The 15,069-nt window shown below is 34.6% G+C and overlaps 1 protein-coding gene across 1 annotated transcript in view; it reads right to left on the bottom strand.

The window, feature by feature from the left end:
* The window catches only part of LOC136040817 (pH-sensitive chloride channel 2-like), a 40,947-nt gene that overhangs the window by 24,186 nt on the left and 1,692 nt on the right, over positions 1-15,069 (bottom strand). Inside the window, exons 2-3 of the mRNA XM_065725149.1 lie at positions 7,272-7,446; positions 5,201-5,430 (exon numbers count right to left, since the gene is read on the bottom strand). Of these exons, the coding sequence (XP_065581221.1) occupies positions 5,201-5,430; positions 7,272-7,446 (405 nt within the window). The remainder of the gene's footprint in view (positions 1-5,200; positions 5,431-7,271; positions 7,447-15,069) is intronic.

Raw genomic sequence — 15,069 nt, 5'->3', positions numbered from 1 at the left:
AAATTCATTGAAATGAAAGAAGATGATTTAAAAACACGTTTTAATGCCAGCCTAGCTTTTTTTGCTGCTGATCTTATAGGTCTAGCTATGATGCCAAGCTAGCTGGCATTAAAAATGTGTTTTTAAATCATCTTCTTTCATTTCAATGAATTGTCTCGTTTCATAACAATTTATTTATCAGTCCTGGTTGAAGTTTGGTGAGGTAAGGATGCTAGGACTGTTTTGAAAAACTGCTCATCTTAGTTTTATTGATTTTATCCTCTTATAAGTTGTTTTTTCTTATTTGTATTGCTGAGGACGGCCCTTGGACATAGGGCCGAAATATTCATTCTATTTTGTTTCCCACGGTCTTAAAAAATTCCATATTGTTCTTCTTGTTTTTGGTTTTTGTGATGGAAAGGCAGTGTGGTCTTCGTCGTTATTTATGTATTTTAGTACAGCGTAATCGGATTGTAAATTTCGTTGCTCAGTGAAATCACTGAAGTAGTTACATCTAGATAGCATTTAGATAAATGTAGGTAACATGATAGTACATGTGATGGGTGCCAATAGGATCATTACATGAAAAACCGTTTTGTCAGCAAAACAAAAGTCAGTAATATCCATCGAAGAAAAAAGGGAACGAATATAAATATATATGTAATAACCTGAACCCCTTACCCCAAGAGCTAGAGATGTCTAGGCTTAATAATATACTATTTGTGCATGCACAAAGTACCTGGAGTTGCTCTAACAGTGAAAATGCAGGAAAAATTCCACCCCACCCCACGGAGCCCAATTAAAATAGAATGAAAGAATCAAAGTTCGATTTATTGACTTTCTAAGGGTATCAGAATAAGAAAGCTACTATCCCGACTTTCGATGTTTTTATTCCTGAAATTAGCAAATCCCCCCCCCCCCTATTTTAAATCCGTAAGAACAAAGCCCAGGTACCGTAGACTTAATTTTTGGTAAAGGCTTATCGCCAGTGACTCGTGTTTGGACATGCCAACGGAACACTGTTTGGGACGGTGTTTAATGAAAAATTAACTTTATAAATATTAGATTTAGTTTCTTAGAATTTAAGCAATAATTTTATTTTACCTTTTTTTATTTGATAGTCTGTTGCGTAACCATAGCTGATCATAGCAGAATAAAACTTTATTTAATCTTACATTTATTACAATACTTTGACGTCCGTAGAAATTTAACAGCCGCGGTACAACTACTAACACGTTGATTATGGATGACAGATCTTGTGATCTACGAACCAGCTTTAAAGTTGTAAAAAGCGCCACTTCCACCCTGTAATCTAGTTAAAACTGGTTACATTCATCACTATTTATGCTTCACAAGATTAATGGAAAGAAAAATAATAACATTAATATACATCTGTAATTCTGTAATCACAATGAACTAAATATAACCAGCACGATAATTAGTCATATGTTGGCCCAACATATAATTTAAAATAGCTAACTACTATCATAAATCTAATGCGGGAAGTATTGATACAAGAAACTAGGGTGTATATGAGTGCTGTTATTGATGCTAAATGGGGTTTAAAGTTGATTTAAAGTTGAAATTAAGGAAATATAAGCACCTTCTAGGTAGTATTAATGGTAATTGAATTTAGAAAGAGATTTTGAAGGGAACTTTACAAGAACAGGTGAATAGAAAAGTAGAGAGTTAGGATTTGATTAATAACAAAAAAGGATGGAATAATTTTAGGTAAATAGTTTATGAAGTGCTAGAAAATGCCTTTAGGTCGAAAATTAAAAACGGAGCTAGGAATATTACCAAAAATACTTTGATTTTGGAAAAGAAAGAGAGAAGTGGTTTGCACAAATGCTTTCTGTGATCGATATTCAAAGAGTAAGAGGAAAGAAAGCGAGGCTTAGAAGTATAAAAGTATGTTAAAAGTAATTAGGAAGCCATGAAGCTGAAGCCACGGGTAGAACTGTCGTGAATCTGGTAGATGAACTCATACGAAACAGTAGTAAAGTATTATATGGGCATATTTTAAATTAAGTGTAAATTACCAGTCTGGATTTGCCCCAGTTAAAGATAAAAACGAATCTCGATTGCTGGACATCGACAATTTGAAAATGTGTCGAAACTTGCAATAGATGTATGAAAAAATCGTGAAAAAAGGATAAAAAAATCAGTTTTGAATTTAATGAGATTTCTTTTGTAAGGACGAGTTAGAGAAAATTTTAAAAAGGATATAAAAATAATGAGGCCTCGGGGACTGATGGAGTAGCATATGAGTTTACAAATATGGAAATTACAAAACTAGATTTTATTTACTCAGCGCTATGAATGTAATTTTTGTAAATACCTCTTTATAAGAAAGGTAATAAGAGCGAGTGTAGTAATTAAATAGGCATTAGCTTATTATTTCTAGAAAGCAAATTACTTAGTATTATGTTTCTTTCGACACTGAAGCAGTAAAAAAGGTTTTAAATAAGAAGGGTGTGGTTTTAGGAGGCAGGAGAAAACTTCAATCTAATCTTCATTTTATATTAATAACTGAGAAGTGTCTAAAAAAAGAATCTTTTATTTATCATTAATTTATTTATTTTTATTTGCCATTACATCAACAACAAAGAAAGATAATAAACCAAAATTCGTGAAAAGAACTAATGAAATTGGACGGATAGTTTAATATATTAGCTAATGATATTCATTTCTTGTATGTCTCTACTATTTTGTATTTATTGATATTTTCATAGAATACAGTTTCATATATATTTGTTTTCAGTACATTGAATAATATAACAACGTTCAGTACATTGAAGGTACCGTTTCATCAAAATATTAGATTACAGCCATATTGCTCTTAACTTAGGGATCACTGTGTTTCGGGCAGGAAATGATGTTAAGACTGAGTTCGATATGGAATATCGAAATATTAGATTGCAGCCATATTGCTCTTAACTTAGGCATCACTGTGTTTCGGGCAGGAAATGATGTTAAGACTGAGTTTGATATGGAATATCGAAATATTAGATTGCAGCCATATTGCTCTTAACTTAGGCATCACTGTGTTTCGGGCAGGAAATGATGTTAAGACTGAGTTCGATATGGAATATCGAAATATTAGATTACAGCCATATTGCTCTTAACTTAGGCATCACTGTGTTTCGGGCAGGAAATGATGTTAAGACTGAGTTCGATATGGAAAATCGAAATATTAGATTGCAGCCATATTGCTCTTAACTTAAGCATCACTGTGTTTCGGGCAAGAAATGATGTTAAGACTGAGTTCGATATGGAATTAAAAATCAAGCAGGAGGTACGTACTATTGCCATTTAAACAGATTTTTTCTCTATGGAACTTGTCCAAAAGAACAGGTAAATTCTTTGAGAGGACATTACACAAAATGGCTTGTTTAAATTCTGCTAACAATAGACCTTGCTGATGGTTATTTTATTCTAGAGAAAAATGTTCGAGAATGAAGGAATTCGTTAATGCTTCAGGAACTATTTTAAAAGTTGAAGCTACAAAGTTAAAGTCTCTTACACTAAGAAAAGAGGGTAAAGCGACGAGGGGGCCTAGTAAAATATAAGATTTTACTACGGCAGAGCGGCCAGTGAGGTTATTTAAAACTTGAAGACCTTTCAACTTAACCTTTTCCTTATTTTCTAAGATCTTATAATCGTTACTATGCTCTTATTTGTTTCTGTTTTTGTGTTGTTAGACTGGAATTTTTCCAAATTTTACTATCGGTTTTTTTCTTTTTTCTAAGACTTGAATACAAACGGAACAAGAAGCAAGCGAAGAATTTTCTATAGATAGTGATAAACTTGTTATAAACTGTGGTGAGACACCACAAGGAGCTTGATAGGGTGTAGGTGGCAAGCAGGTGGCAAGTAATTCAAGCAAGCAGATACTTCTGAGTACTTAATTAGTATTATTAGTAAAGATGGCATATATAGTGAATTTGTAAAAATAGAACAGATAAAGCACAAAGAGTTGGTTCAAATTTAAAAAAGGCTTGGGAGAACATGGATATACATGTGCAAACCAAGATTAGATTATAAAAAGCAATGGTAATGGCTGTGAAAGTATTGAATCATTGGTATCTCAAAAAGTTGAAGGGGTTCTGTTAAACATGTTCCCTGTGGTTTTGCCTCAGGAAGTATAACCTAAGGTGCACAATAACTGACCGTAATTCCAACAATTTGCTTTGTGAACAATAAGGTTGAATTCTGCTCTCTAATGCTATAATAAAAGAAAGATTAAGATGCTTGTGTCACATCTGTAGGATGAGGATTACATATTGGCAAATATTTTGCCATCCAAGGCCAAACGAAGAGCTTTAATTTCTGAATGGAGTGAAAATAGGTCAAAGGGTAGGATTCAAAGGAAACTGCAAATACACGAAAAAGATAGACAAGTGAAGCTTTAAATAAATTGGGATGAAGGGGGAGTGTTTGCAGCTATGTTAGCCTAAAGGGGATTTGCATTGCAGTGACCTCTTTGTGTTAATTGTAGTATTTCTATTCCGTGGGATACTTTTCCAAATGACGTGTCTTCTAAAGCGTTTATACAAAAATTCACACTAGACCAACAGGGGCCCCAATTCACAAAGATTTAGAGGAGGAGTGAGGACTTTTTGCCAAACAAAACAATGGAAAAAATATTTTTCCAACTATAGGGGGGAATATTTACAGGTCAATTGCTCTCCCCATGCCTCCAGTTGATGCCCCTAACATGAAATAAGAAACCGATTAAAATAAATTGAGCTATTGTACAAATATTAAATATACGAAAAAGATAAACAAGTGAAGCCTAGAATAAATTGGATTGTTGGGGGGTGTTTTCAGCCATGTTCGCCTAAAATGGATTTTCATTGCAGTGACTTCTTTGTGGTGATTTTTCCAAACGACAATTATTCTAATGCTTACATGCAAAAATTCACGTTAGATCAACAGGGGCACCAATTCACAAAGATTTAGAGGAGGAGTGAGGACTTTTGTCAAACAAATTAATGGAAAAAATATATTTCAAACTATAAGGGGGGAATATTTAAAGGTCAATTGTTCTCCCCCTGCCTCCAATTGATGCCCCGAGCATGAAATAAGAAACTGATTATAATAAATGAGCCATTGTACAAGTATCTAAAATTTTGATATTTTCAAGAAAAGGGAGAAACTTTGTATACAACTTTGTATATAACTTTGTATATAACTAAAACAAATAGCTGTTGCCAACCTGTATGAGTAAATAACCGTTCCGTCTTGATACACTTTGACAAGGGAATTGGATTGAGGTACTGTGATAACAGAGGAGCTGGCTTCATTTGTCACGATAATGCTCGGTCTCCAAATTTTATTGGCAAAATCTTCTTCACCCTTTAGCATAACTAAGTCTGTTGCAAAATCCACGAATGATAATCTCTTGTCTTTCCATGATTGTTGAATGGTAAGCTGACTTTGAAATTTCTATAACAAATAGTCTAAGAATCATTTCTAAAAAGATAATAATTAGTCTATTGCATCACTCCTCACGATTCTTTTTTTTTAGGTCGGTTTCGAAAAAACATATCAGTCGTTTAGAAAAAGCCTTAAAGTATTTTTCTGTATGTTATTCTTCAATGTCAGGTTTCTCCTGTATAAACAAGAAATTTCTAAGGGAAGGAATTTTCTTTGAATATGCAATATATCACTGCTTTTTTCTTCTGTTATTCAATATAATGAAAAATAAACAGAAGAATATTAAGGAATATCACATATAGTAAATGCTCATCAGATCAATCTGAGTCAAGAAGGAAACGCAAATCTACAAAATATCAAATGACACTTAAAATGAGTTATTTTGGATTATTACGATAGTCTCTTATCAAAAAATTTTCCGTCAGTGAGATTCAAACCCATGTTTTCTATCACTTTAGGCAGGTGCCTAGAAGTTGCACTAACGAGAAATCGAAAAAAAGATTCTCATTAAGAGAGTAAGGCCAACCATGTTTCAGCTATAGACAAAGTAATGTACATTTATAGTTAGTTAATCAATATCAACTAAAGGAACGTTAAAATCAACGAATTGAAAAATCGGAATTCTCAGGATATGCTTAACATTAAAGTGTTATTTGTTTTTTTTTATAATCATTATCAGCTAAATGAATGTTAAAATCAACGAATTGAAAAATCAGAATTCTCAGAATATGCTTAACATTAAAGTGTTTTTTTTGTAATTTCCCTTTTCTAGAGTTCCTAGACTAAATAATACAATTTATTTCAACATTACCTCTAAGGGTCTTCTTGAGCAAACAAACAATAAAAGAAGAATAAGAATTACGTATAAGCCTAAAAAATAATACATAGAGATTATATACAACGAAGAAAAATACCATACTAAAAAAGTGTTCACCCAACTGATATTAACTTGTTTTGATGTAAGCAATTGTGAAAATAAATAACCACGAACAGACTTTTAGCTATATATTGCTCTAGCAAGATATTTTATTCGTATACACAACTTTTATACGGTAAATATACTAACACTTTTTAATTTTTAAACAGATTGAAAATGAGTCATGATGTCTTATTTTTTTAAACTGGTTCAGAAAGTGCTCATCTCAGTTATCGTCTTACGTTTCTCCTACATAAATTGTATTATTTTGTATTATTTTAAATATGCTGACTCTCACTCTATACCCCTCAAATAAAATCCTGTATTAAAACTGGTGGTATTAGTGAGTAGAACTGGTTTTTGAAATTATGACGTTGATCTGTTTTAAGGCTGCATCATCTCTAGCTTGCCACAAAATCCTACCGATTCACGAGTTTTGATGCTGCCAAAAGCGTTAACTATAATTGACAGCCTAAGAAACTGTCAGCCTTTAAATACGCGTAAACCAAGTGACACGTCTCATTCGCCCATGCGCATGAGACGTGTATAGTATACGTATATATAGTACTACAGAATCCTGTACTATAGTTGGTAATATTGGTGAACAGATCTGGTTTTCGAAATTATGACGTTGATCTGTTACAATGCTGTATCATTTCCAGCTTGCCACAAAATCTTACCGTGTCACGAGTTTTGATGTTGCCAAAAGCATTAACTATGATTGACAGCCTAAGAAGCTGTCAGCCTTTAAAGACGCGTAAATCAAGTGACATGTCTCATGCGCCCATGTGCACGAGACGTGTATAGTACACGTACATGTAGTACAAAATCCTGTACTATAGTTGATAATATTAGTGAACAGAACTGGTTTTCAAAATTATGACGTTGATCTGTTATAATGCTGTATCTTTTCTAGCTTGCCACAAAATCTTACCGTGTCACGAGTTTTGATGTTGCCAAAAGCATTAACTATAATTGAGACTTCAACTTCAAGAGTGCCATCACTTTCGGGGGGATTGTCTTTCTTGTAAATATTTGCATTTGTGATTTCATCAAATAACTGCAGCCTACTCAATTTTTCTATCTTGGCATATGTTGAGTTTTGAGATCTAAAATCACATTAATATTAAGTTAAAGTATGAATGCAAGTAAGGAAAAGTGGCTACAAGTTATATATTCTTAGTTGTTGCTTACTTATTATTTACGACGATAGAAATTACCTCTAGTGCGACTATTATTATAGTAAATTCAAAGACAAACACATACTACAACACTTTACATAACTCCAAATAAATTTTAACCTTTTTTTACAATCAAGAATTTTACTCGGAAAGCATACCGCCTTGGCCTAAAAGATTGCGTACAACAGTCCTTGAAAACTCCTCACTACTGGTGAAATTGATGGAAAAAATGAAATAGAAAAGAACAAACAAAAGAAAGGATGTTCTTTTAGTTTTATATTTAAAGACAGCTTTGATTTTGGCAGTACACTCATATTTAATACTTACTATTGACCAGGACTTGTATGTTAGTGAAAACTCAGTAAAGAGTAAACTGTGCCAAACAATGAAAGCCTCATATAAACCGTTTATGGTTGTGAGTGGTGATTAGAATTTAGCCCTTAATTATTGAGCAGTTAAATACACTAAATATTCACATATTCAAATATTCAAGGCAGCTGGCTCTACTCTGATCAGATCCCACGAAATGTATTCCCACATCGGTCCAGCAGGACCATTGAGAAAAGATTTCCTGAGAATGACGGCAGAGTAATTCTTCTGTAGTTTTAGCAATCACTTCTAAACGCTTTCCTCTTCCATAAGGGGATGATGACACTCTTCCGCCAATCTTCAGGAATCTTTTAGGTTTGCCAGATCGTGGGGATCAGAGTGTGAAGAAACAGGAGTATTATTGACCAGCACATTTCAGCAGTTCAGAGCTAAAGCCACAGATACGAGCAGCTTTGATATTCTTGAACCTTTCCTCTTCCATAAGGGGATGATGACACTCTTCCGCCAATCTTCAGGAATCTTTTAGGTTTGCCAGATTGTGGGGATCAGAGTGTGAAGAAACAGGAGTATTATTGACCAGCACATTTCAGCAGTTCAGAGCTAAAGCCACAGATACGAGCAGCTTTGTTATTCTTGAACCTTTTAACTGTGTTTTCTATTTCTAAAAGGCTGAAAGAATAAAAAGGAGGAATATCTGCTTCAGTTCCTTCACTACTAGATTGGCTGGGACTATTATTTGAAGGGAAATACGGACTAGTATTATTTAAGAGCGAGCAGAAGTGGTCCTTCAACCTATTAAGACAAGTGTCCTTATCAGAGAGAAGTGTCCCATTCCTGGATAGGACAGGTCCCATTGTGTGAGTTATATTCTCTATTAGATCTTGGAGAAGCTTGAGAAGAATACCCATATCTTTTTCTATTAGCTCAACTTCATAAGTTTTCCTTAAAACAAACTGAGTTCGTTTCTGGAGAATGAAACAATTTCCCCTCCATTAGGTCTCCGATAACTCCCCATGTCCCAAAGGAGTCCTGCCCTCCATCTTCGCTCTATAGCCTCCGGTGTTCCATTTACTAGCCAGAATTTCACTGAAATATCTCTCTTGCCAAGTATCGGTTTTGCTGATTCAATCGTCTGCGATTTGAAACACTTACAGGCGTCTTTGCATCTACTAAGTGTGTCAATGAGCTGAAAACGATTTAATACGTCAATGCTACACTCCTGGTAAGTATTTGGCTCCTAAAGTTTCCCAATATCTGCAGTAACTGGCCTTCTTTCTAGTCACTGTGCTTGAAGACGAAGATGGACTTTGGCATAAACAAGCCTGTGGTCTGCGTTTCTGAGCTCCACTGATTTGTATGTCTGAGGGTCTTCAGCAATGGTTTCCAGCATTTAGACATAACGACGTAGTCAGTCATTTTATTTTTGCAACCGTTATTACTATACCACGTGTACTGGTTTATAGTTTTGCGTTGAAATTAGGTCTTTGCGATGACGAGATCATGGAAACGGCATAGTTCAAGCAGTCAAAAGCCATTATCGTTAAGTGTGTCAGGGGAAATCGGCCCAACTGTGTCACGTCAAATACCCTTATCATCACGTACTGTATTTTTATTTGTTACCATAATTATGTCCGAAGCAGGCCTTCATTAGTCTGTCTGATATGACTCCTTGCAAGAATAATGCCTTTCTTGTGAAACTATATAGAGTGAGGCTAACATTAATTCCTCTTGTAATTCCTCTAGACCAGAGAAGCGAATGATTGTTGCCCATTTTCTCTTCTCCGTTTCCAGTAAGACCGACTTCTTGTCGATCAGCGATCACTACTTCGGTTTTATGAAGCTCTACGGGAAGTGGGTTTTTTGATGCGGGTGCACTGAGAGTCAAAACATTCCAGATGGCTATCCGAAGGCCCCTTTCGTCTAAAAGATATAGTTTGTCAGTCTTTCTTACGTCGTCTGCAGAATGTCCGTTTACGTGCCATGGTCAAGATCTTAAAAGAAAGCTCGGATCCGAGGATGAATTGTCGCTTTTCGTAGCAATTTATTTCAGGTAAAATGTTACTAGCCCAACCAACCCTAGGCCTGGAATTAGATTAGAGCTAGGTAAAACCTAGATACTAAGATTCCCGGGGTGGGCTCCACCCACCACATGAAGTTGTAGCCACCCTGATCAGAAAGTTCGGTTAGGGGAAACACCATATCCAGAGACAAGTTATTAGTAGACAGAGTGTGCATCGTTCCAAACAAACTCTATCTACTTCCAAGGATTGGATAGGGAGGAACAGATAAAATTCCATATTTCTTATCTACTTGAGTGGTTTATACTTTTAGTCCCTTTGAGTATAAGAATTTATTCACATCTCGGTACTGACGCAGTTCAAAAGATTTTATGTAGTAGAGGGTAATCAAAATGGAGCATTGATTATTGTTTCTCTGTCTCTGAAGTGTTTTCTGAAGTGTTTCTGAAGTGTATTTGAGTATCAAGTCGAATCCTTCATTTGAGAGGGAGACAAGTCGATCTCAAGCTATAATCCGAGGGGATGGAACTGGCCTTAGTGAGTTATCAGAAATAGAAATATAAGGTGTCTTACAAACTTAAAAATCGTTTGTCTTTTTAAACCAACCTGCCTCTGTTTATATTCCCCATAGGCTCCAAGCCTACTGGAGACAAAATTAACTAATGAACTATAAACCCAATCCCAAGTGTCAAGAACCGATACAAACTTGTATTTCTTATATCGATTCAGTTCAGTTTCCAATTTAGATATTGTTGCTTGTGTTTACTTTCTTTACTTAAAATCATGAATCAAATATATTCGAAGTTCCTATTTTTCGAGTAGGTAATACTTCAAACTGAGAATCAGGGATAGCTTCAGCTTTGTATCGTTATCGGATCCAAATTACAACGGCTTGTACTTTTTGCAACGATGATAAATTTTACGTTTTATTTCAACAAAGGTTATTACAGCACATTTGATCATAGACATAATAGACTAGGTCAGTTTGTATGCAATAGATACCGAAAAATTTGCCAATATTCTCACAAATTAGGCGTTATAAAATTATTTGTCTCCACCAAGATCCTCTTGACCATGTTTAAACATCGTCTCAAAGCCAATCTGAAAATAATAGTCTTTTGATTTTCGAAATCTGCATGCGGAAAATTATTCTATTCTTATGGTAGCCTCCTTTTGCCAGAAAACCTATTGCTGCAAGGTTGGGGAAAACAAGGCTTTCGCCTGATTTCCTGAGTGCTTAACACCCCCTTCCAAATATAAAATTCGGTTCCATTATTTTATTACTTTGTAATTTATTATATTTCTTACGTTAGTGTCTGCTTACCCTGAGACTTAAGTTGTTAACTTTTAAGCTGTTCAGAGCAGATCAACCACAAAAAAATTTCAGCCCACTTATGAAATACATGAAAATACAAACCTCCCTCCCCCCGAAATGCGTGTCTTCTTGGCCCTGGCAGCCATTCTTGAAAGTTCCAAGCCAATCGAAATACAAACTTTTGAACCATCTGTGGGTCCGAAATTTGGAGGCTTGTGACCAAACTAAAAAAAAATATCGTTGGCCCTATTTTTGACCTATTACTTTTGGCTATTTTTGGGGTTATAATTAAATTTGTTTTATTTTTTTTTGCATTGGGAGGTCTTTGATTCAAGAATACAATGTTATGAGTTTCAAGCTGATCGGAAAAACAAAATAGTGGCTTTACTTGTAAGAGTTATTAGAGGCATATAATAGTAACAAGTTTCAAAGGTCAAGTAAAAAAAAAAAAAAAAATATAGAGTTTTTTTTATGAGAGTGGAGGGGGCAAAGTGATTGGCTTTATTGCTCTTCTCCCTTCATTTGTACCTGAGTTCAAGTATTAAAGCTCCTTCCACTGTGTTTATTTAAAGCTTTATGTGGATATTTTGACGAATTTTAGCTTCACTTTTTAAGATTAAATGTCCCTCCCATGCTAATAGCCGATGTGCAGTTACGCAATACCTTAGAGCCATGAACATTACTCAATAAAAGGTCAATAACAAAGGTTCTGTTTATGCGGATTGCCAAATGTCCATAGGGATGAAAATGTCCCCGCGCAGATGCCAGTCCTCTGGGACTGAAAGATTAGAAAGATAGCTTTTGGTATTTCAAAACTGATTGGCTGTTTCAAGACTGTCATTCAAAGTCTTTTGGTCCAAATAAGTGAAAAAGATTATTTTATAAAACAAAATGAAGTAAGTTGGATCTTGGCTATGGTATTACACTAAGCTTTAAATTTACGGTAGGATCAACTATATTTCAACTATAGATCAACTATATTCAACTATAGATCAACTATATAGGATATATAGGATCAACTATATATCCTATGTGCACCGAATTGGTATGATCCCCAAGAAAAAAAAAGAAATCAAAATTAATAATCAATCATTACCAACCTTCCAGTCCCTCTCTAAAAAGAAAAATTGTTTGTTTGTAGATAGGGGCTTGAACTTGCCACTTTTTAATTTTCTAATTTGTTGTATGTCTTTATATAACTTTATAAAGACTAGATTCTGTTTCGATACCGCCTCCCCCTTTGAAAAACCTGTCTAATTTATCTTGTGCTAATTTTTTATACCTATATAATTTTCAAAACTCCCCCTTTTAATAGTTTCAGTATTATTGATTGAGGATAATCTTATGTGTGAAGGATTAAGGGGTCTGTACTAATGTTTTGACATATTATGAGTTATAGATACAATTTACACTAAGGGTAAATTGTAAGCTAAACTCCAGCTCAAAAGCTAATTGGCGTTTTAAGGGGAGAACAGAACTTCTACATATAAAACTTGTGTTTCCATTTGATTTTTACTCTCCCTTTCTCCCTTTGTAGCCTTTGGATCGCTCCTTCTCCATTCTGGATCTTTTAGCAGCGGCAGCTTTAGCAACTTTTACGCCCGGACCAAAATCTTGATTACCCCCCCCCCTTACCTCCAAAATACTTTCAGGTCAAATTTTAACACAATTTTTATTTATTAACACAATTTGAATACAAAATATTACGAAAAAGATTAAATTTAATTAGATTCGGTCTACTTACTTTTATTTCCAAGGAATACTTCTGAAGAAAGCGGAAAATGAAAATTTTATATACATTTTTTTCATAAGAATAAAATTCCAAAAAATACAGTGTGATAATAACTGTTAAATTATATATTTGAAATTTTGTTCCCCTTTAATTTCTGCACCCAGGGCAAGTGCCCTGTCTCCCTCCTCACTCATAATAAAATGCCTTTGTCAGTAAGTAAAATTTTATAATGGTTCAGATTCAATTGTGCACCTCTGAAAAAAAAGCTTCAATCTAATAATTTTCATTGTGATGGACTTAGGGAGGGTCTGAATTATACAGTAGGATTTTTACCATAACTACTTCTATTTTTTGTTGGTTGATTCTCTTAACAAACCCCTATTAGCATGGATATTGCATTGTCAGTCCAAATGAATTCCTCCAAATGAAGGGTTACTACAACTACCACGCTTCCATGAGGATCTGACAAGGCATTTTATGAGAAGTTAGAAAATTTGGCCTTAAAAGATCTTTTAGGGGGTTCACATAAAAAAAAATGATGTGGTAGTAGGCATGGATGTAGGTGGACAAGGAGGAAGGGGAGGCTAGGCTCATATTCTTTTGGTAGAAGTCAGTACAGCGTCTCTTGCCACCTATATGTCTGAAATGTAAAGGAATCAAATAGTTCGTAATAACAAACTTTAGTAAGGAGCGACCCGGCTCAATAGTAACCGAAACTGTAAAAAACGGAATTTTTATAATAATAATTACATCAAAAGAATCGCAATTTAATGTTGATTTTAAATATATAAGTTTCAACAAATTTAAATTTACCCGTCAAAAGTTACGAGCCTAAGAAAATTTGCCTCATTTTAGAAGATAGGGGGATTCAACTCCCATTCAAAGTCATAAAATCTTAACGAAAATCACACCATCAGATTTTGCGTATCAGAAAACCCTACAGTAGAAGTTTCAAAATCGTATCTACAAAAATGTGGACTTTTTTTATTTTTGCCACAAGACAGATCATGGATGCGTGTTTAATTGTTTTTTTTTGTTTTTGTTTTTTTTCCCAGGGGTGATCGTATCGACCTAGTGGCCCTAGAATGTGGCAAGAGGGCTCATTCTAACGAAAATTTAAAGTCTTAGTGCCCTTTTGAAGTGACCAAAAATTGGAGGGCTTCTAGGCCCTCTCCCACGCTTATTTTTTCCCTAAGTCACCGCACCAAATTTCTGAGATAGCCATATTATTCAGCATTGTCGAAAAACGTAATAACTATGTCTTTGGGAACGACTTACTCCCCCACAGTCCCTTTGGGAGGGGCTGCAAGTTACAAGCTTTGACCAGTGTTTATATATAGTAATGGTTATTGGGAAGTGTACAGACGCGATCAGGGATATTTTTGTTGGGGAGGGGTTGAAAAGAGGGGGTTATATGGGAGAGCTTTCAATGGAGGAATTTATAAATGGGGAAGAAAATTTCCACAAAGAAAAAATAAATATGAAAAAGTTTTTTCGACTGAAAGTAAGGAACAGCATTAAAACTTAAAACTAACAGAAATTACTATGAGGGGTTCACTTCCTGCTAATTCCTTGCTCTTTACGTTAAAGTAATTTTATTAATTTCAAATACCTATTCGACGGCCTCTGTGAGTCAGGGGTCATTCTTAAGGAATAGGGACAAAATTTAAGCTTTAGTGCAAAGAGCGAGATAATGACGAGGGGGTGAACCCCCTCATATAAGTAATAAAAACATACGAATATAGAAGTTCGCTATCTAAGTTAATTCATAAGTTACGTATATTTATACTAATAAAAACGTTCGTAAAAAATTAAAGTTCTAGTTGCCTTTTTTAATAAAGAAAAAATTGGAGGGTAACTAGGCCTACTCCTGCGCTCCTTTTTTTTCTCAAAATCATCCGATCAAAACCATGAGAAATCAATTTAGCCAAAAAAATAAATTAATATGCAAATTTTGTTTTAATTTTTTATGTGCGGAGAGCCAATATCAAAACATGTATTAATTCAAAAACGTTCAGAAATTAAATTTAAAAAAGCAAGTTTTTTAGCTGAAAGTAAGCAGCAACATTAAAATTTAAAGCGAATAGAAATTACTCCATATATGAAAGGGGCTGTTCCCTCCTCAACGCCCCGCTCTTTACGCTAAAATTTTTACG

Source organism: Artemia franciscana, chromosome 21, assembly GCF_032884065.1.
Source record: "Artemia franciscana chromosome 21, ASM3288406v1, whole genome shotgun sequence".
Taxonomy (NCBI): domain Eukaryota; kingdom Metazoa; phylum Arthropoda; class Branchiopoda; order Anostraca; family Artemiidae; genus Artemia; species Artemia franciscana.
The sequence above is the reverse complement of the archived record's forward strand: the minus strand, read 5'-3'. Positions and strand labels throughout refer to the sequence as shown.